Source organism: Acanthochromis polyacanthus, chromosome 17, assembly GCF_021347895.1.
Source record: "Acanthochromis polyacanthus isolate Apoly-LR-REF ecotype Palm Island chromosome 17, KAUST_Apoly_ChrSc, whole genome shotgun sequence".
Taxonomy (NCBI): Eukaryota; Metazoa; Chordata; class Actinopteri; family Pomacentridae; genus Acanthochromis; species Acanthochromis polyacanthus.
The window spans coordinates 15,972,079-15,993,288 of record NC_067129.1 but is presented as its reverse complement, the minus strand read 5'-3'; the positions used below and the strand labels follow the sequence as shown (position 1 = coordinate 15,993,288).

The 21,210-nt window shown below is 41.8% G+C and overlaps 1 protein-coding gene across 2 annotated transcripts; it reads left to right on the top strand.

The window, feature by feature from the left end:
* The first annotated feature begins 358 nt into the window (after nt 1-358).
* LOC110962538 (gap junction delta-2 protein-like) lies at nt 359-20,403 on the top strand. 2 transcript variants are annotated; one of them, XM_022210533.2, is made up of 3 exons: nt 359-1,761; nt 3,491-3,547; nt 17,969-20,403. In XM_022210533.2, exons 1-3 carry the CDS (start codon nt 1,691-1,693, stop codon nt 18,834-18,836), a joined length of 996 nt encoding a protein of 331 aa, XP_022066225.1. In that variant the 5' UTR covers nt 359-1,690; the 3' UTR covers nt 18,837-20,403. The 2 variants fall into 2 exon arrangements, with proteins under 2 accessions (XP_022066225.1, XP_022066226.1); XM_022210534.2 differs by lacking the exon at nt 3,491-3,547 and having other exon boundaries at nt 360-1,761.
* Nucleotides 20,404-21,210: the final 807 nt, after the last annotated feature.

The following is a 21,210-nucleotide window of genomic DNA, read 5'->3' as shown; positions in this document are numbered from 1 at the left end:
GAAGCATGGGCTGGATGATGTGTGAGTGAGAGAAAAAGAAAGGGGGAAAAAAAGGAGGAGGAAGAGAGCATCTGAAGTGTATAGGAATCACTGCCGAGCTCTCAGACTGGAACAAAGGATTGCAGTGAAGACGGGGCAGGAGAGCACAGTTAGATCTGGAATCCGTCTTTTCTGTGCAACATCAGGCAGGAACAGACACAGCAGTACGGTGGGAGGCATTCTTGCAAGCATAAGTGAAGCAGCGATCAGGGTAGCAATCCAAGCACATTTACCAGAGGAGGCAGGGAGTGGAGGTGAGGGGAGGGGAGGAGGGAGAGAAGGAGCGCGAGGGATGAGAGGGAGCAGATCTATGGGAGGAGGGTGAGGGGGGGGGTGTTGCATGCTCACAGAGTGTGACAGAGATAGAGCGATGAACGGGAAAGAGGCACAGAGACAGAGAGGAGAGCGCAGAGCAGAGATGGGGACCGAGCGCTGAGACAGAGGTAGTTGGCAGGACTGAGATCTGCACACAGACGTGAGCAAAAGAGGGGAAGGAAGAAGAGAGTGGAGGTTGAAGGAGAGGTGGGGGAGAGCGAGGGAGGGAGAGAGGAGGAGAGGTGCTGCATGCAAGATGATGGAGCCCAGAAATAGGCTTCACAGGACAGCTTTTCATCCCTGCTTTCTGCGGCAGACATGACTCTGGGCACTGGACTGTGCTGAAATTAGCCAGGGGGACAACACAGGACAGCAGGTCTGCAGCAGACTGCTTTGGTTCAGCCTGGCTGGATGCAGCAAGGCAGCTGATTTATTACTGAGGGGCTGGGTGGCAGTGTGTTTGCATGTGTGCCTCTGAGTGAATGTGTATGCAGGTTTTTATGGGTCCTTGCAGCGCTCGGAGCTGTGGGAGCGACCATTCCTCCAGTCATAAAATGACATTCAGCAGGCAGGAGCTTTGTGTGCTGGTGTGGATCTGCAGTCCTCAGTAGGAAGTGGGAGAGTGGGATTCAGAGCTGTCATCGAGTGCAAGTGTGTGTTTACAGTGCTGCTCGCTGAGGTGAGCCAAGGAGGATCAGCTATATATGTGGTGTGTGTGTGTTTAGGTTGGAGCAGCAAGGGTGCAGCAAAGGCAAAGATCCCGTACAAAGCAAGGACGAGCGCAGAGCAGCACCGATGGCAAGGAGTGCAGCTGAAGTACAAGGAGTGCCCTGGGGGTAGGGTGGAGGACAAAGACAGGGGCAGAGGAGGAAGAGGAGAGCAGAGCGAGGGGACGGAAAGAGGCAAGCGGAAAAGAGAGGGTGATCATGGCTGTCATACGGTGAGCTATAGCATATGCTGTAGCGCAGAGCAGAGTGGTGCGGCAGGGGGAGGACAAGCATCACTGCACAGGGGAGGGGGTGAGACTGAGGGAGAGAGGAGGGGGAGGCAATCAGCTCAGCACCTCTCCTCCACCAGGAAGAGAAGCACAGCGGGACAGGCCCGGCAGAAGACAGTCACTCACAAACACAAAGGCGCACTGACGAGCGGCCAGGTCAACGTGTAGAGGTCAAAAGGGAGCTGGTGTGGGACAGGGGGGTTTGCTGAACCCCCGCTGGTCCTTGAGAGCGCAGGCTGGTCCTGCGAGGAGGAAGAAGGAGAAGGAGTCCGCTGGGGGGAGAAGGGTCGGCTCCCCGAGTCCTGTTTCTTCTGGTCGGTCTGACACCTCTCCATCACCATGGGAGAATGGACCATTTTGGAGAGGCTGCTGGAGGCGGCTGTCCAGCAGCACTCTACCATGATCGGCAGGTAAGGCACTGATTGGCTTTGTGTGAAAAGGTTTTATTTTATGGTTTTGTGTCTGATTTTTGTTCATACCGATGAGCTGTGTGTTTTTATGTACAGTATGTGATATTCTGTATGGATCAGTTGTTGACATCCTGGCTGAGACCCCTCTCCTCAAGGCTTGTCCCAGTGCTCTCCTCTGTTCTACAATCCCCCACAGTCTCCCCTGCCTCCCCCGTCCTTTCCTTCCCCCTGCTCTCCTCACTCTTATCCTCCACACCCGTCATTAGTTAAGGGATAAACTATTTGCACATAATCAATAACAGGCTTTACGAGGCATTATGGTTCATTCAGAGACATTCCTGTGTTGATAATACCTAATAGCCTAGCTATTGATAGATTATGCTTGATGCTGTTGGCACAGACCAATAGGACAGAAGGACTAGAGGGGAGTAGGAGTGAGAGGAGAGCAGAGGTGCGGAAGATGAAAGGATGGTGAGCAAGCAGGTGTGGAAAGCAAAATCAAAGGGGGAGTAAATGACTCTAAACTCTGACAGAGAGAATTAAACATAAAAAAAGTTTACTGAATTTGCTCTTATCGGCAGACACTAACTTGCATCATTGTGGATGGTTTGTGGTGGAGAGTTGAACAGATGAGCTTTTAGTTTGATTAGCAGTGGAGACATGCCATGGAGACATGCTGTAAAATCTGTGTGAAATATGTGCTCCACATCATCTCTGTGTGATTAATTAAATGTAAAAATGGAATTTTCCACCCATTGAACACAATCCGAATGTCACACTTGGATGCTCATTTGGAAAAGTGAAGAGTCAACATGCTTCAGCCTGTAAAACCTGGATGTGAAGATCTGTAATATCAAAATTGCTTTTTCAAAACAGCCCAAGAAGACAATGAATGTGATTGCACTGCTGTGCTCATTAACCTAAATCACAGGTAGTCTGCAACAAGGGCATGGCCTAACTTCCTCTCTGCTCCAGTTGCTTTTTGTGTGAATGTGTGTTTCTTGCTCTGTGTGCAAGATAAAGGAGTGAAAATTGACTCATGCATTCACTGACTACGCTGTGTCCTGTGCCCACCAAGCCATAAGGCTATATCCTCTAAATCAGCGATGTTGTAACTGCATCAGAGCAGCAGAGATGATGTGAGCCGCAATATACCAAACTTTCTGTTGATCAGGGAACCAAAGCCATGTGCGGTGGAGATTTTCCTTCCAACCAAATACTACACCAAGTCATTTCAGTCAGTTCTTCCTCTGTGGTTGAAAGTGCATTAACCAATGAAATCACCTGGTCTAGTCCTCAGATGGAAAGAAAACCTGCATGTTGACTTGATTTAAAGATGCATTAAGCAATATTTTTGTATTATTAAATCATATGACTCCCTCACAAGAATGGGTTTGGTAGCTTTGTTGCTGTCACTGAGAATCCACATCCCACCTTGAAGCTCTACGCAGCTTTCAGACATTTTCAGCTCATTGTTTTGGCGCTCGGAGCCACAAAACCAAAAGAATGTTGGCTCGTATTCAAACTTGGGCAGCGGCTCTCAGCGCAGAAGCTAAAACGGGCTACCTGTACGCTAACTGCCCAGCGCGAAATGGCAACAAGCCGAAGAAACCAGGAAAGGAAGTTGGACGCTTAGCGAAACAAAAAAGAGCCAGATTTTTCTTTTTCATGAGCTGGAAGACCAAACAAGGGCTAAAACGCCAGTGAATATTGGAATTACATTCAACAGGTGGCCAGAAAAAGGAGACCAAAGGGATGTCCGTGTTGCTCTGTTTCTGCTGGATATGTGAGTAGGCAACTGTTTGCTAACATGTTAGCCATAACCACTTGATAAGCTAGTTGCTAACTGTTGTGAACTTGTTTCGGAGTCTTTCCGCCCCCTAGTGGTCAAAGAAATTACTTAATGCAGCTTTAAAATCCAGTCCTGGCAGCTGAATCAGTAAAACCCTGTGAGCACAGGGGACAAAGAATGCTGAAAAATTAATCTCTGGATGATTCAAGCCACCTACAGTTTTTCAGAGGCACAGAAGCAACTCTCAATTTGTCTGCTACCTCTTTCAAAAGTCAACTGATGACGGTTTCTTTTATATGCTTAATTTGAGCTATTTGTTGATCATGCACTTCACTGGCTGAACATTAAAAAGGGTTCCCTGAGTACCTGAGATGTGTTTAGTAAAATGAGCAGTGCTTTTCTTGAACAAGAATAGTCCTTTGTGCATCAGTTTGTCATATGATAGATTCATGTAGGCTGATTACCCACTGTGTCAAACCCTCAAAGTTACATGACATCAGATAGTTAAACAGTAATATGAACTTGTAAGAAATACAGGAATTACCACAGCCATGTGCGACTGAGCTGAATTCAGTGAAATGTTTTGTAAATGATCCCCATGTGTTTGGCTTTCCTCACACTGTGTTTGTCCTACAAGGCTCTTTAGTTGGCCCTAGAGTATTAGTTGTAACATTAGCTGTTTTCCAATGGGGTTTCCTCCTTCTACTCTGCTTGTCTATGCTATGTGAGCCAGGAAACATTGTCTTTGGAACCACTTTGCACAGTATGTTTCTGTTGTAGGTCCCAGTTTTTCTCTTTACCTTTTCCAAGCTGATTTTGTCCCTTTTAGTTAGCTTGCCTGCAAAAAAAAGAAGCAAAAAAAACCCAACAAAACTATATTTGAGACTTCTTATGCAGTCTGGAGAAACAGATGTTGGGTTAAGCTGTAGCTACCTATAACTAAGTGTTGGCCTGGATATTGGCTTTTTATTTATAGAAAGGCATTTTTAGACAGATATTCTCAGGCAATCTTTAGCAATAATACAAAAACTACTAAAGATAATGACTTGATTCCTAATCCTAAGCATGTGTCTGCATGGTCAGGAAATCAATGACACTTAACATTCAAATGATAAGAATGATGTTTCTGGATGTACCAGCAAGTTGGAGAATTGTTCACCACTGGCACAGTTTTGTGCTGTAAAGGTGCCTCCTAGATTGTTAACGAGCAACTCCACACCAAATTACGTGTGGAGTCAAAATTGTTGCACTGACCTCTATGGGTTGAAAGGTTCGAGTCTGTTGCACCACTGACCACACCCAACAGTGCCGTTGGGTGTGGTCAGGTGTGGTCCGTTGCCCATGTGAACACAACCAACTGTGATGTAGTGTTGCACTGTGGTGCATTGTGAAGTCCTGCACTTCACAGGATGTGGCCGGAGCATGCAGCAACTGCACAAGTAGGATGTTCAGCCTGTGTCACGACACTTTTCAAAGAGTTTGCATGTGTGCGCTTGCAGTTCAAAGGATGCAGTTCCAAAGTACAGAACAGCGATGTCTCCCCATGGCTGAAAAGTCTCCCCTGCATCAAAACTTTGGAACATGGTTGCATGTCAGTCATCTTTTTGAGTGCCAACATGAGGATGTAGCTCCACCATGAGACACTGTCAGATAGTATTATCACATGTCTAGACTGTCTTATCCAGCTACAATTAAGCTGTTCCTTAATTGTAGGTTTTAAGCTAACCTATGCCCTGGCATAGGATAGATAATTAGCATAGGAATACAGACCGGTGCTAAAAATGGAAACGGACCAACTCTACACAGTGGCATAGGTTAGCTTAATTATGGTCTTTGAAAGAGACAGACAAACTGAGAGTTGCTTCTGTGCCTCTGACTAACCACAGGTGCCTTGCATATAATGACTCATTCAAATAATGTTGTGTATTGTGATTTCCATAAGCTTGACTTCTAACTGGGCATTGTACAGTGTGTGCATGGATAACCAATGACTGTATTCATGATTACACAGCGAAAGAAATCATTGTCAAGGCTGCATTAACCGTATTTTATAGCTGAAACCAAAATACTGTGTATTCACAGTTACAGTGACCCTGGGGCTTTCAGCATTAGATAACCAACAATTTAGTACGGTCTGTGAAGTGTCTCAACCTGTCTCACTCAGTCTCTTAATTAAGGAAATTAATTAAGTTTCTTCTCTTGATGGGCAGAAGAACATGCTAACAGGTTATGACAGAACCAGGGCTGTATACATTGCATATGTACTCAGGTTTTCAGGCTTATTCAATCAAAATTTGCAATGGAAGATGTTCAGATGCAGTTCAAGTAGTCAGCACAGACTTCTGCGTGCCTAGTAGTTGTCACTAAAATCAATACAATGTTTATATGTTGATATTCTGATGGACAAGCCGCATTTGTGTGAAATGTAACAGTAGCAGCCTTGATAATGTTTGTGTTGTCTGATATGTTTCAACGTTTTGTGCACATGATAATTATTTTGTACATATGATTAAATTTAAGGCTGCAAAATATCCTGCAGGTTTGCAACATAAATTACACTGTTAGACAGAAATGTATTGGTTTGGTATGAATAGTATGAATAGATATTACAATAAAAAAAACTAATTTCCTTTTCTTTTTATTCTCATCCTTCTTTATCAGGCCAATACACCTTCACAATATTACAATGTAATGTTTATTCTAGTGAGACAGACAAATTGTAACTGATCTGCCAACTGTCCACTGCAAACAATTGGATGTAAAGGGCATTTGTTTAGCACATAGAGTCCCTGTTTTTTTTTTTTCCATGTGTGATGTCAGTTATTATAGACGGCTCTAAATGCAATATGTGAAAATCCAAATTTCCCTGCAACCTATTGTTAAAACACATTTAGACACAATCTACTTACAAGCAATAAAATAAAGCATTTCCTTTGTTATATGTGGAGCTCAGATGCTTTGACCACAGGTGTACATTGATGTGCATGGAAAAAAAAAAGATGCGTTCTACCGTGAGAAACCTTTAGGTTTGACTTTTATACCTTGCAGGTAGGAGGAAAGAGATAAAGGAAGTGTGTTGATGCATCGTCCCCTTGATGCATCTTCCCTTAGACTGCAATGCTGTAGTGAGGTCAGCGCCAAAGACAAGTAGAGCAAAAAAAAAAAAAAAAAAGGCAGAGATAATGGAGAACTGGAGTGATCTAAGGAAGATAAAATAATAAAGGTTGCCGGATGGATAGCAAGGCGATGATGTGAGCTGTGGAGGCAGAACAAAAAGGGTACAGAGATGGGGGAGGGGGGTGGGGGGTGGAGTGGGAGACAGAGGAAGGAAGAAAAGTTTTCGCTCTGCAGAGGTTTGGTTCGGAGAATCTGTGTCAGAGCTCCTTCCTCTGGAGCTGCTGAGTGACCCTGCTGCTGAGGAAACAGCCTGCATGCACACAAACTCAATATGTGTCCTCTGCATTGATGAGGTTCGCTAAAAATACACCAGACCTTTTGCGTTTTTCTAATTCTGTCTGCATCCGAAAGTAATGCTCATAAGTTAGGTCTTGCAAAAGGTGAGGTTGGTGCTTTTCTGGGAGAAATGACATGCAAAATTCACCGTCTGCAAATAGAGCGATACAGGCTCGGCTGAATAAACAGCACCTTTAATAGGAAGCAGGTGCTCTCTGTTGTTGAAACAATGAACTCACCATGTATTTTGCATTACATTTTAAGTATTACGGTTCAATCAGATGGATGCGTATTTTAGAAAAAAAACTATTTTTTGTTCTTTAATTCATATGCTCTTAAACTTTCATGTCCATGCACCACTTATTTGTTTTTACCTGCGTAACTGAGTTAAATGATCTATTATTTACCGTCTATCACTCTACTTGAGCATTATGAATCATAAAATCTTAATAAATGTTATGTAGCTTTTGTTGCAAGTTGCAACTCATGTCAAGCCATACATTAAAAATGTATGCACAGTTGACCAGCTTTTTAATGCACTGGACAAAGTGGTGTCTGAAAGGTCTTGTTGCTCTTTGGTTTAAAAAAAACAAACTGCACTTGAAAGGACAGTCCAGAAAGGCTCGAGGAGCATATCTATGTTGTTTTTTTTGTTTTCTCTAAAAGCAGAAGTCTGCTTCTTTGCCCGGAAAGTTGTTCCCTCCTGTAGTTATCATGAACATTTTGTCTCCACTTTACCTAAATGGGTCAGGATAGCCACAAGAAGGAGGTACCCTATTTTGAGAAGGGCACCCTAGTTCTCCCAAAATAATCTGAGATGTAGGAATGCTCTGCTTAAATTGAGGGCATAATCCTGTCTGATAGTAAACTAGAATATAATTCACGTATTGTTAATGGTCACCTTCCTGGATCAAATCTATACTCCGAGAGGATTGTGTTGCAAAGCAAAACAATGGCGCCAATATCGGTGTTTGGCAGGTTTAGTAATCCATCATCCTGCAGCGAGGAGCGGGACTGTCTTTCAAATGAAACCGTTTTTCTGCACATCTAGAGTTGTCATTGGTTTATTTGTGCAGCAATCCCTGATGTTGAATGCTATTGATTATACTGTTTGACGGGGGATTTCGCCTGTAAAGCTGAGCTCAGCTTTCATTCTGCACAGGCTATTATTCATTTCAGCAACACATCAGTGGGGAACGTATGAGCTTCACTGGTCCTGCACTGTTTGCATAGCTTAGATGTTCTGTATTACTGTGGCTTCACACATGTGGTGAAATTTCCTAGTTAGAGTAGGTTCAGATTGGATTAATTTATGGTTTATAATCTGTCACCTCTCCTTCTTTAAAAATATAAACTCATGAAGAACATTAGAGGGTTTGTTGAAATAGAAAAATCATTAATGTAATTCATTGAACATAAAACCAATGAGTTAAATTTACTGAGGTAAACATTTGTTTCATCAAAAGAAAACCACAGTTGATCTACAAAATAAAAAGAACGTAAGGCGATGAATCTATGTCAGGCAGGCACAGAAACAGATTACTGTGATTTAATAGCCACTGTCATTTACTTTAAAAAAAAAATTGTTGGAGCGAAGCTTTACCTTCAAGCTGGGAAAAGGCACAAATGACCAGGAGCAGCCAACAGCGCTAACCTTTACAAAAAAAGGAAAGTACAACACATTCGCCCCCTAACTAAAATAAATAGGAGAAAATGATGAACAGAAATGACAGCCTACCTCTACAAACACCTAAAGAACAAAGAAATCATCAGCATGGAAAATGTTAGAGATGGACACAGATAAGATGCAAGTGTGACCAGTTGGGAGCGGTAGGAGAAGAGTTTCCCCTCCACAGAGTTTTCTTATTATATAGTGACAAGGAACCAGCCACCAGAAGAAACAGATAGATGGCTTGTAGTCGCATAGTGAAAAAAAAAAAAAATTACGTCCTGCGTCTTTTCCTAAACACTTGTCCTTGTATTTGATGGGAAACGTCATAAGGTCAAGGAAAGATGTGAAGGAGAATTCTTGAGGACACGGTTAAAGACCACTGCAATGCCGAAAGATCATTCGACAGCAGATGTTGACGCGTCGTGGATGGTGAATCGCATTGAATAACGCTGCTGCAAGGAATTGTGATGCGGCCTCATCTCCTTTCCCTCCTTAAAGGATGGTGCAGTGTGTCCCATGCTAAATGAGATAAGAAAGGAAGCACCTTTCCTTAGCATTTACAGAATCAGATAACCGCTCTTTGTGGTTACCACGAAGATACTTCCAGGTCATTTCGCACAGTGAGGAACCTTCCAAAGCAAGAAATATATAATTTGAACACAACCCTGATCCACCAGTAAACATCTTCTTCTTCAACACACTCCTGTTTCCATTTACACACAGTCACAGTCTTCAGATCAGAGGAGAAAACACACACTGAGGTGTTCTCAGTCATAACACATACATTCTCCTTAATGGTGTAAGCGATTCCAAATGAAAACACATATATTAGAAGGAGGTCGGAGAAGTTCATTAACGTGCCGAGTCTATTTTTAATTACAGCAAGTTATCTTCATAATGATAGTGCTTGACTGCAGTAAGCTATTAGATAAGTGTAACAGCCTAAAGTGTTTCTGTATCAGTGAGCCATCTTGTTAGAGAGCTTTAATTTTCAGAGTAGATCGCTGATTAAAATTTACACTGGGTACTGAAATTACTCAAGGAGGAGAAAAAAAGTAGAGAATTACAGGTGGGGCAGAATTAAAAGGTTTTGCAAAGTCAGAAAGAAGTTTTCACAACTATTACGAGGAACAAACAGATTGTAGAAAGTTAGCAGAAGCCATTAGGGAGAGATAGTGCCGTTACGCAGAGATGATGGCCTTGAGACATTTTTGTTCTTGGAAAGAGAAATACTGAAGTTTAAGTGCAACCCCGGATGGTATTACAGCAGCAACAACACTGCTTACTTCACTTGTCATCGTAAATACTATGCGGGGTATCTTTTACAAATACACTAATCGCATTTTTAACTTAAAGGCTCTGTGTGTAATTGATTGATTCTGCTGTTTACCTCAGTCTACAGAGCGTTTTACTGTCTTTCAGCCTGTTGTTTAGTTAACAACATACAACTTTGGTGTTTTCTCATGTAAATTTCCGGCTTCGGACAGTATATTTGTCATTTGATGAAGACCGAAAACAAAGCTAAAAAGAAGGAGAATATTGCATTTATATTTGTCACATTGCAAAAACTCAACTCTAATTCAACGCTAACGTTTTTCTGACTTTGCTGGACGTGCAAATATGCAATACCTTTTGAACACTATAAATTGACAACATGTCACAGTTGTGCGTTTACAGCTTCCTCCTTGTGGCTCAAAATAAACTATTAGGCCTTCAAAGTAACACAAGTAATTACACTTCCACACATTTTAATTACAGTATAAAATGCTCAACAAAGCAATCACACCATCTAGTCTTTTTTTCTTCCTTAGAAAAGGTTCTGTTTACTAACCTCATGTAGAGACTACACTTTAGCAGCAGTTATTTTCTGCTGAAACTTTAGAATTAAGTGACCTTAAAAGCAATTTCATGTATTCTTTTCAAAATTATACAGTCGGTTGAAATGCCACTATGTAAAAATGAAGGCTAAATGTGCAGTGAGTAGTAGAGAGCATCAATGTTGTTTGAAATATTAGGAAAATAACCTGCAGATAATTGGTGCTTTTCAGCTTTGAAATGTGACACTGTGTTTGCCATTAGCAGTTCCCTAGCCAAAGTATGCTTCATCTGTTGCGAGTTTGGGTTAATAATTTGAATTGGTGGTCTTATTTGATCGTGTCGTGGAAGTGATAACACCACAGTCTGCTCATCAGTGTGCTGGGAAAAGGCTGGAATTGACCCATTAGCATCCTAATTGACATATGACATCTTGTTCATTGAGTTTATTGTCGTGTGAATGCATTTTGAGCGAAGGTTCATTGAGAGAAAAAACACTTATTAACATTTCGTCGTTTACATCAGGTCAGATTTGTTTCTACATCCTCGATTCCTCCGTCTTCAACTCGGCCAAGTGGGGCAATGCCTAGTCAGCCGAGTCAGTGGCTAATATGACTGATTAGGTGAAGTCGTGTTAGTCCCATGTGGTTAATTTGAATGTATTAGCACTTAAAAATTGCATTATTCATGTACAGATTATGGATTTATTTTGATCAAACATAAGTCCTTTGTTTACTACAGTGCATTACAACCGCAAGAGATTCCTGCAGTGAGTGAAAAGATATTACAGAGATATATTAGAGTTACTGCACTGTCAACAAAACTATTTAAAATCCGAGTTCAATTTCCTTTAAGTGCTGCGCTCAGAGGAACTTATTTGTGCAGGTTTGCATTCGCTATTCTTTTCCTTACCAAAAAAAAGTTAGATGTGCTGAGCAAAAACTGGATTGCACACATAAAACAAGTGAGCTGATGGGAGTCAGTGAGTGAGAATGACCCCATTCTGATCAGTGGCTTGCTGCAAAATAAAATCATTTTCTCTGCATGGAAGCTGATCAAAAGCCCATCCACCGTAGCTTCGGATAGAACATCCACGGATATTACAGAACCATTTTGCAGATACATTTTATAATCCCCCGCTTTTGTTTTGATTGTTTAGAAAACTGCCATTGCTCCCAAAGCTGAATAACCTCAATGTGTTTTATATTATATTTAATATTCTGAAATCATATCGATGCAGTCAGCAAAATGCACTGGTTGAGATCCAAAGCTGAAATGCTGATACCGCTCATTTGAAGGTTTTTAAGCTTTCAAGTGATTTTAGATATAAACAGCTTCTGCATAATGTTTGCCTGCCTTAGCTTGAATTGAGATGAAAGGGTAATTTTAGATGGCATAAAGACAAATGGGATGGAGGAGAGCTGCATCTGGTGCGCTCTGCATCATCATCACGCATCGTTAGGCCGTGGAGTGAGTTGATAGAAAAAGTTGTGTGGAATTTCTTCAAACATAGTCTTTCCCAGCACTGAGTGATTGTAATGTTTGTTTCAGCAAAGCAGTTTCATTCACCCTTAGCATCTGAAGAGTTCAGCACAGACTGTTCATGGCGATTTATTTTCACATCACCATTGATATGGTGTCTAAACTCAGATCCTGTTCGTGTCTGTCTAGATATAATTGCACGGATACCTGTAGAGTCTCCCCCAATTAACTTTCTCTGTTTCCTCCGTTATTCCTGAAAAACAGCTGGAAGCCATTTCCCTCAGAGACGCTGAATGAACAAGTGTCCCAATTGCATTTCTTGCATGTGTCGACCGTGTTGTGGCACAAAGGAAACTCACAGCCTTTATAAATCGAAGGTCACGACAACAACAACAAAAAAGGACCAGACTATTTTTAAACCATTTACGTCTCACACCCTCTGTAGAATATTTCAGGAAACCAGAAGTAAGTGAACTGCCTCAGCTTAAGGCACGCCAGTTTAGCTCCTATTAATGCATTCGTCACGCCAACTCTTAGCGGCACCTCGGGCAGTCGTGCACGTCTGCCTGATACGTGGGCAAGACTTTAAGCTATTAAAATACTTTGAGAGAGAAGAGCAGCGATGAGGGGCGGGAGGAAAGAAATGTCTGCACTCTGATAATTAAGCTGCCTAATTTCTATGCCTGCTAAGGTCTTTATTCATTATGTGCTGCCATCAGCAATCAGTGGAGCTTATTATTGAGAGCGTATGGGCGGGATGAATATTTTTACCCAGAGCTTCTCCGCAGATAATGCTGCACTCATCCAGGCCTGTCTGTGCACCTACTTACTGACGTACACCTTCATATGTTTGCTCCTCTCGACTCATATACAGTAAATTGAAATTTATTATATACACAATCTGTGTGTGAGAGCAAATGTGTGTGTGTTTCCTGATGCATCTGCTCTCATGCTGGAGGCCACTGCTCTCCCTGGAGGCTGGCGGCAGCAGCTGCTGTATGAATGAACGTATGCATGTGTGTGTCAAAGCCTGTGGGAGAGGCAGAGCTTGCATGTCCAGCTGACACACCAGCTGAAGAGCAGCTACCATCACACTGTACGCACGATCTCACAGGTCGATCGGCCGCCCGCAGATCAGTTTGAAAGTTCGATGCAGCTCGTCTCTCTGTTTACTTCCTCCTCTCATCATCCCTCTAGACATTAACATTAGTATGCTCTTGGCTTTTGGACTTTATTAAAATGTCAGCTGTCAGTGATGCAGCTCAAGAAAATGGAAATTAGGAAAGAGGTTACACAAGTGAACGCAATCTAAGGACTCAGATGGATTAATTTTCTTCCAAATCTTATTAAATCTGTCGTAGAGTGTTGGGGATTTAGCAGGTCTCCAGAAATGTAATGATTTGTCTTACCTTGAAGCTTTTCCTCTGGGGATCAGGCAGCTAAATGAGCTGATGAGCGGTGAGGGATGTGGGAGATAATTTACCAGCCATTTAACTTTTAGTTAGAGGAGTCATGATAGAAAATATGTCGTAATGCCTGAATGTTTTTCATGTTTTCTCAAGTGAGTCTGTTTTTACATTCTGTCCCTCAGATTTGCGATACTGAAGCTTCTAAAGTCGTTTTGATCATTTATGATGGATATTGAGCATTCTGCATGGTCAGGCCTCTGGGATGTCCTCCTGCAATCTGCTCTAACTTACAGTATTGGCGAGTTACTCTGCAGGACTTAAAACACTGATGTTTGCAGATAACCTCTGTGCACTGCTTTCTGCTAATGCAGCAATCTGCCCCGTGCTGATTACCCTGTTATCCAGCGGAAGAGTACACACACACACACAAGCGCACACACAAATACACACAGGCTTGCACAAAGCACTCAATACGTGCAATGTCTTGGGATTGTTTCTAACGACAAATAAAAAGGCTGAAGTACCGACTGAATGACCAAGTATCCACAATATAGCACTGAGGAAAGTTTATAAGTGCATCTGAGAGCTCTTACTGTTGAGGTCAACAGAGGTGCACTGAGAAAACTGCAGTCACAAGACGTGTTGCATTACTCCGACGCAGAATTACAGGCTTTGTGTTTTAGGTGGTAGGTTATTACTGATAAAAAGAGAAGCGGAACTATGCAATGTACACTGTACAAACTGCCTCATCTTGTAGCTAAAAATCCTGGATATGTTGTCAGTCACGGCATAAGAGAAGAGTTCAAGGTGATAAATGTGAATTCTAAATTGATTTCTGAATTTAAGGAAGAGAAACTGGTTGAGTTCACTCACCTTCAGTCAAAATGACACATTTGTTGCCTTTATCTAACCTTCTGCAGTCTGTCCATTAATAAATGATAGCACTGAGCATGCTTAGCTAAAATAAAATAACTCATATTGTGTAGAGGCAAGTTGTGAAAAGCAATTGGGTGTGCCAACGCTGGGATCTTAAATAATAATATACTGTGTTTTAGTTTTACTTCTTCAGTTTTTTTGTTTGCATTTCTCTGCAGTTAGATAATGACCACTAAAACTTGTTATCCGTCCTGTGGGTATGGCTTGTAGACACCTCTACCACCTGCTGGTATGCTCAGCAGGCTGTTATAACCAATTAAATCATGGCAATAGCTTAGATCAGACACATATGATGTTTACTGAAAAGGGGTGTTTGAAAGGGTTGGTAATGGCAGAACTCAGTTGCCGACTTAGACTCAGGAAAATGGAGTAAGTCCATGTGGTACTTTTGTTTCACTGGAGTTTCTAACTTTGTGTTTTCAGTCACGGTTTCATAAAGTTTAGTCACTTGGTGATGTTTAGCTATCAGGAGTATGCATTTAGGTCACAGGTTGCCTTTGTAATGGTGGTCAGAATGGGTGATAGTGCACCTTCTGGCCTAATAGCACTACCCAATCGGTATGCTAACTATGTGTGTGATGATTAATGATACATACTCATTTAATGGGCTGAGAAGATTCAATTTGGGTGCAAACCTCATTTCATTTGTTTTAGAACCTTAAGAAGTTCTATAATAATAATTTGGGTTGATATCGCAAAAGATACACTGAGATGGACTTACAGTGTATCTATAGTTTGCTCTGGAAAAAGAAAGGACACAGTGCATTTTGTGTCAGGGCTGCTTTAAAGGCGCTAAAAAAAGGCATCAGGAATACACAGAATACATATAGTCAGCAAGAAATAGCCTGAATGAAGCTGGAGTCTTGAGTGTGCAGGCTGCCCCTAAAACCTCAGATCCAGTGTAGACTGGTGTACAGTGTCTGGGTACAGAATAAAAAGTCGCTATGGGTAATGAGGATGTCAGCGGTCTGCACACAGCATATGGCCTTGAGACTGTTTGTTTCCAGTTGATTACAAAATGGTTATACAGAATTTGCGCTTCTGCAGAGGTTCTATACACATTTAATAAGAAACAAATGGTGTAAAATACAAACCATACAAACATAGAGAAATTGCAGTAATATTTTGCCTTAAAAGACTTGTCCCGTCTATTCACTTCTGTCTTTATACATAGATACAGGGAGCGAGCAGACTTAGTGACATTTAGTTAACATAATTACGATGTAATTACCACCGGGATAAGAGGAAACAGGGCTTGAAAAGAAAGACAACGTGAATGCAGATATGCTGCAAGCTGCTCTTTCCCCTATTATGTAGTTTTACGTCAGCATCCAGCACTGCAGATTCTCTCACAGACACACTGAACATGAGTTTGTCATATTTCCTATATAACTTACACAAATATTTGCATATAAATGAGCAGCGTCAACCACAGATTTCCATCTGAGCGAGCAGTACGCGTCAAATGATTCCTTGTGGTGCAGAGCGCCATCAATATCAGCCTTTCGGTCAAATCCTCTGTTGTCAAACCACCGGTGAAGGCAGATACACATCACTGCAAAGGATGACATCGTGACTCAATATCTTTATGCAAATTCTATACATAATTTGGAAGTCCGAAGGTGCAGAGAAGCTTTATTCTCCTGCATTTTCAAACACACTGAAAGTCAGTGTAGCGTATACACTCGCAGCTGCTCTGAGCACAGGCGGCTGGACATGTTTGCCATTTTGCACAAGTCATACACATGGCTGACTCTCCTGCTTTGTCTCTGTGTCCTCGTGTCTGTCTTTCTCACGCTAAAAACACACACAGACACGCATTCACAGGTGGAGCAGGAACAGTCCTCCAGCAGCGCACTGCTCTGTTTTTCTTTTACGTTTCACGCTAACACATGTTCCTCTGCTATACCTCTTCCCTTCACCCGTCTTCCATTGTGCTTTAACAACCTGTCTGCTTGAATGACTCATTCTAAGACATTTACTTTTTCACTTCCCAAAGAAACACCGCTTTAAGTTATTGGACATTTCTGACTATTTCAGTCTATTTTTTCCTCCATACCTGGGCGTCTACACCCACTTTCTGCAGCACCTCCTGCACTCGTCTCCACATCCTCACCTTCCACTAATTTGCTGGTTGCTGTGGTAACTGACCATGGAAGGTGCAGTATGGACATTTTGAATCCTCATTAAAAGAAACTGAAGTCTCAATTGATATGTGGGTAAAAACAACAGAACATAAGATCTGCTTTTCATGTGCAAATTAAAAATGCTCAGGAATCGTGTTGCCTTACACCACATTTAGGATCATTGTCCTATGTAGCTGCCTTTCACCCCGATTGTTGCAGTCCGCCAGGGGCCAGCTCCCATCTATCTCTGTCCCTTCAGTTGCCTTGGGTGGCCCTCGTGCGCCTGGAAACAAGTGTGCTCTAAGTAATTGGCTCCTCCAACCGGGGAGCATGCACATCCTCTGCATTGTGGCATAAATACCAGGGAGCCCCATGATGCGCAGGCTTTCCTCACTCATTAGAAAGAGCTGACAGTGCAGCCCAAAAGCCCCAGTCCTCCTCCGCAGTGCCCATGCTGGATCGACACCAGAAGATAACAGTACAGCACACCAGTCTCTCAGAGGCCTTGAAAAGCAGCTGCACTGCTATCTAGATCGGCTGCTCTCTGGATGCAGGTTTCTGTAACTGCAGCAGTGCACTAATGATGCTCAGTGGGAAATTCTCTCTTTTTTTTAAAAAAAAAGTGCCAACTGCATGGTTCAGCAATAAGTTGCTAATAATCAAGTCTGCTTAAGAGAGCAGTTACTTATATTTTGGCAGAAATAAACTGCCTCAACAGTTTATTTATTAGGTATGCGAGCTCTTTAAACAGATGCATCTCTAAAAACTGACAATTCTTGCCTTCTAATATGACGCCTTCCTCTGCCCTCACTTGGAGGTCAGCAATGAAACAAAAATAGGTCATTTGTACAGCAATTACATTTATAAATTAACTTTGCAACAACCAAATATTTATGGAGACAGAATAAATGAATTAATACTTCAACACTGATCATTAAATAAATGGATAGCTATAACCGTTTAAACCTGCATGAGCAGTCACACACACCAACATCAGTGTTGTGTTTGTCAAACGTGTTGTTCTGTTTCTGCCCACTGGTGAAGATGAGTGTGAAATCACCTTTATCTTCTGACAAACCCTCCTGTCTAGTCCTGTGTGATTAGTGACCTGATGTGTGCATGCTATCTAGAGCACAGCTCCACCATCCTACAGTATTGTTTGTCACAGCGGATGAGTGATCACACGTGCAACACATTCATGCATGCACATACCCACGCACAGACACACAAACTCATACCTAGATCTGTTCTTTGCCTGGAAACTCTTTTCTTTCTGTTGATCTAAAATGGTTTTTAATTGTCACATTGTCCCTGTAGTTGCAGAAAAGCCATTCCAAAACAGCATCCAATCACCAGTTTAATTACACTAAACCAAGACTTGCAGTCAGTTTAAAAAAGGCCAGGGTCATGTCCACATATTTCCAGAACCTCTGTGCATTTACTCCTCATTAATTGATGTTGTCTTTCTCCATTTTACCCGCTCCCCTTCCTGCCCTTTCCTTCTCCTTCTGTCTCTCTGCAGGATCCTGCTGACAGTGGTGGTGATCTTCCGTATCCTAATAGTCGGCATAGTGGGGGAGAAGGTGTATGAAGATGAACAAATCATGTTCATCTGCAACACCATGCAGCCCGGATGCAACCAGGCCTGCTATGACAAGGCCTTTCCCATCTCTCACATCCGCTACTGGGTGTTTCAGATCATCTTGGTGTGCACACCGAGCCTGTGCTTCATCACATACTCTGTTCATCAGTCTGCCAAAGCGCGTGATCGAAGCTACTCTCTGCTGCACCCTTACATGGATCACCATGGTCACGGTCACCATGGTCGCCATGGTCATGACCATCATGCTCGCAAGCTTCACTCTCGCAACATTAATGGCATCCTGGTGCACCCTGACAGCAGCAAGGAGGATCATGACTGCTTGGAGGTCAAGGAGATCCCTAACGGGCCGCGAGGACTCCCTCAAACACACAAGAGTGCTAAAGTGCGACGGCAAGAAGGCATCTCCCGTTTCTACGTCATCCAGGTGGTGTTCCGCAACGCACTGGAGATCGGCTTCTTGGCCGGCCAGTACTTCCTGTATGGCTTCAATGTGCCAGGGATGTTTGAGTGTGATCGCTACCCGTGTGTGAAGGAGGTGGAGTGTTACGTGTCTCGGCCCACAGAAAAGACTGTGTTTCTGGTCTTCATGTTTGCAGTAAGCGGCATATGTGTGCTGCTCAACCTGGCTGAGCTCAACCACCTTGGCTGGAGGAAGATAAAGACGGCCATCCGAGGCGTGCAGGCCCGAAGAAAGTCTATCTGTGAAGTGCGCAAGAAGGATGTTTCACACCTGTCCCAGGCCCCAAACCTGGGCAGGACCCAGTCTAGTGAGTCAGCCTACGTCTGACAGAGGCTTCTCTGCCTGGGGGCTCGAGGACCTTTGAAATTTTGGAGAAGAGCTTTTCCCTGGCCCAGGACCCCCCCTCAGTAGGGCACAAAACTCACCACTGCGTTATTATCATCAGGAGCACAGACAGACTGTGTAGTCACGATGAAGCATCAATTCACCAAGTAGTTTCTGACACCAAGAGACAAGAATCACTTCCTATAAAGGCAACTGTGTTGCTGCAACAAAGCTTACATCTGAAGCTTACATTTTCTGAGTTCTGCTCTGCCTAGGTGACACTAGGTGCCTTCAAAGAACCCAAGAGATAAAACTGAGCAATTACAAATATTAAAATACTGTAAAGATAGTCTGAGGTCGAATTATCTGAAGGTCTTATTATTTGCCTTTGCTGTAGGTCAGAATAATCCCCTCATTTTCCAATTTTGTGTGCATATGCAAGAGCTTAAGCGTGTGCATGCATACGCATGAGTGTGTGGGGAAAAAAAAGCCAGTCTCTGACTTGAGTTAGAAAATTGAATGCTAAACTAATCTGAGCTACTGAGAGAAAGATAACGCTTTTTCTAATTGTCCACAATGTTCGAGCAAAAACTGCTGGACAAACAAGCACCTTTTTTAACAAACACAAAGACAAACACAGAAACTATCAGCACTAAAATGATTAGCATTAACTGGAACACACTATTTGTTGTCAGTGTGCCAGGCTTTTTCACTATGCTTCGTGTTCTTTGTTGCATTAGGTGCCAATCAGTCTACAGACTAACACTGGCTGGGAGTTTCTGCTCAAAGTGAGACACGGAGTGCATTGAAGAAGAGTTAGATTTACTTTCCAACACTGTGTTGACGCACCACAATGCTCCCAGTGCCTGCAAGGCATGCTGTTTACTCTCAGAGCCCACTGAAAACAGTCGAGAAAGGTGTGCCAGTGATTCCACTTCGGCTTGTACAACGTGATTGCTGTTGAAAGCGAATGAATGGAATTACATACAGACTTTTTTCCAGTTCAATAGGAAAAGTATTGTAGTCACAAATATTTTAACATGTAACCTCAAGCTTTTTTTCACAAGCAGATTTGGTGCCATATTTCAAAGTTCCTGTACATAGATGAAATGTAATAATTACACTTAGCCTTTTCCCTGTACGGTATAGATAGGCTTTACATGGGTGGGGAACGAGGGTTTGAGTGGGTATGAAGATTAATCATAGATTGCCAGCTTTAACAATATGTATTATTAATGTGATCTTTGTTATGCCTTCACCCTCTAATGGAGACTATATGTTCCAAGAAGTGTTTCCCCTCCTTATGGACTCTGAAAAAGGCATGTTACTGAAGCATTAATAGAATGGATAGATTATGACATGTAACTTTAAAAAGAGACTGTTTTATTTATTTGCATCCTGCTCCTGTGAAATGTAATACTCAGCATGCATGAAGATGAAAAATATGAAGAGATATGAACATAGAATCTAATTATGGGAATATTGAAAGAGAATACCTGAGAGGCGCCACAACTGCAGCAATAATATATAGTATGTGAAAAAAATATGTGAATAAATTATTATGCAGTGATTTTTGACTGTGTTGTGTTTAACGAAGAATTGATAAAAGCTATGCATTGTTGTCAGTTTACATTAGTGGTGTGAGCGTCTACAGCTACACTACATATAAAATGCACCTAAAATATCGAACAAAAAAGTTCATTATGCAGAAAAATGTCCCTATTACTGAAAATATAATTTTATTTTGTTACTACATTGTGATCATGAATAAGTAGAGTTCTACTCGTCTTTTACTCTAATTTAGAATGAATGTAATCTTTATATACTCTGCAAACACTGAACTTTAACCATTTTTAACTAACCTTTTGAACCATTTATTGTTTATTCACAAATTTTGTTAAAGCTCAGATCAAATCTTGTAAAATCACAAATAAGTATTCATTTATATATTAACCCTCAAAAATAGGCCAAAACTTTAACGTCCACATCACAAATCTGTACTTTCAGAAATACAAATCTATTCTTTTACAAGGTTTGAGTGAAAAATGTCAGTATCTGTTTCTTTAAAATCAGCAAAAAAAAAAAAAAGCATTATTTTTTAGATGTTTTCCATTATGTAAAAGGAAAGAGATCTTGGTGCCCAGAACTAAAAAAATTCAGAATCATTTGAACAGTTTTTTAAAATTTTATTTTACAGATATTCCATGTTTTTGTTCGATTACAGATATCTAGTAAAATCCCAGTACAAAAATCATTATTTACATGTCTCCTTTATGTTAAAAACATTCTCTAACAAATAACAATCAATTCTTTAACAGTTAAAATTACATTATTCATTGTATTTCAATCAGGAAAACAATAATATTTTACAGAACTG

Bases quoted from the DNA above. Each gene is read 5' to 3' on its own strand.
- LOC110962538 (XM_022210533.2), top strand. From the start codon at position 1,691: ATGGGAGAATGGACCATTTTGGAGAGGCTGCTGGAGGCGGCTGTCCAG. The intron at 1,762-3,490 runs GTAAGGCACTGA...TACATTCAACAG, and splicing joins CACTCTACCATGATCGGCAG to GTGGCCAGAAAAAGGAGACC. The intron at 3,548-17,968 runs GTGAGTAGGCAA...GTCTCTCTGCAG, and splicing joins GCTCTGTTTCTGCTGGATAT to GATCCTGCTGACAGTGGTGG.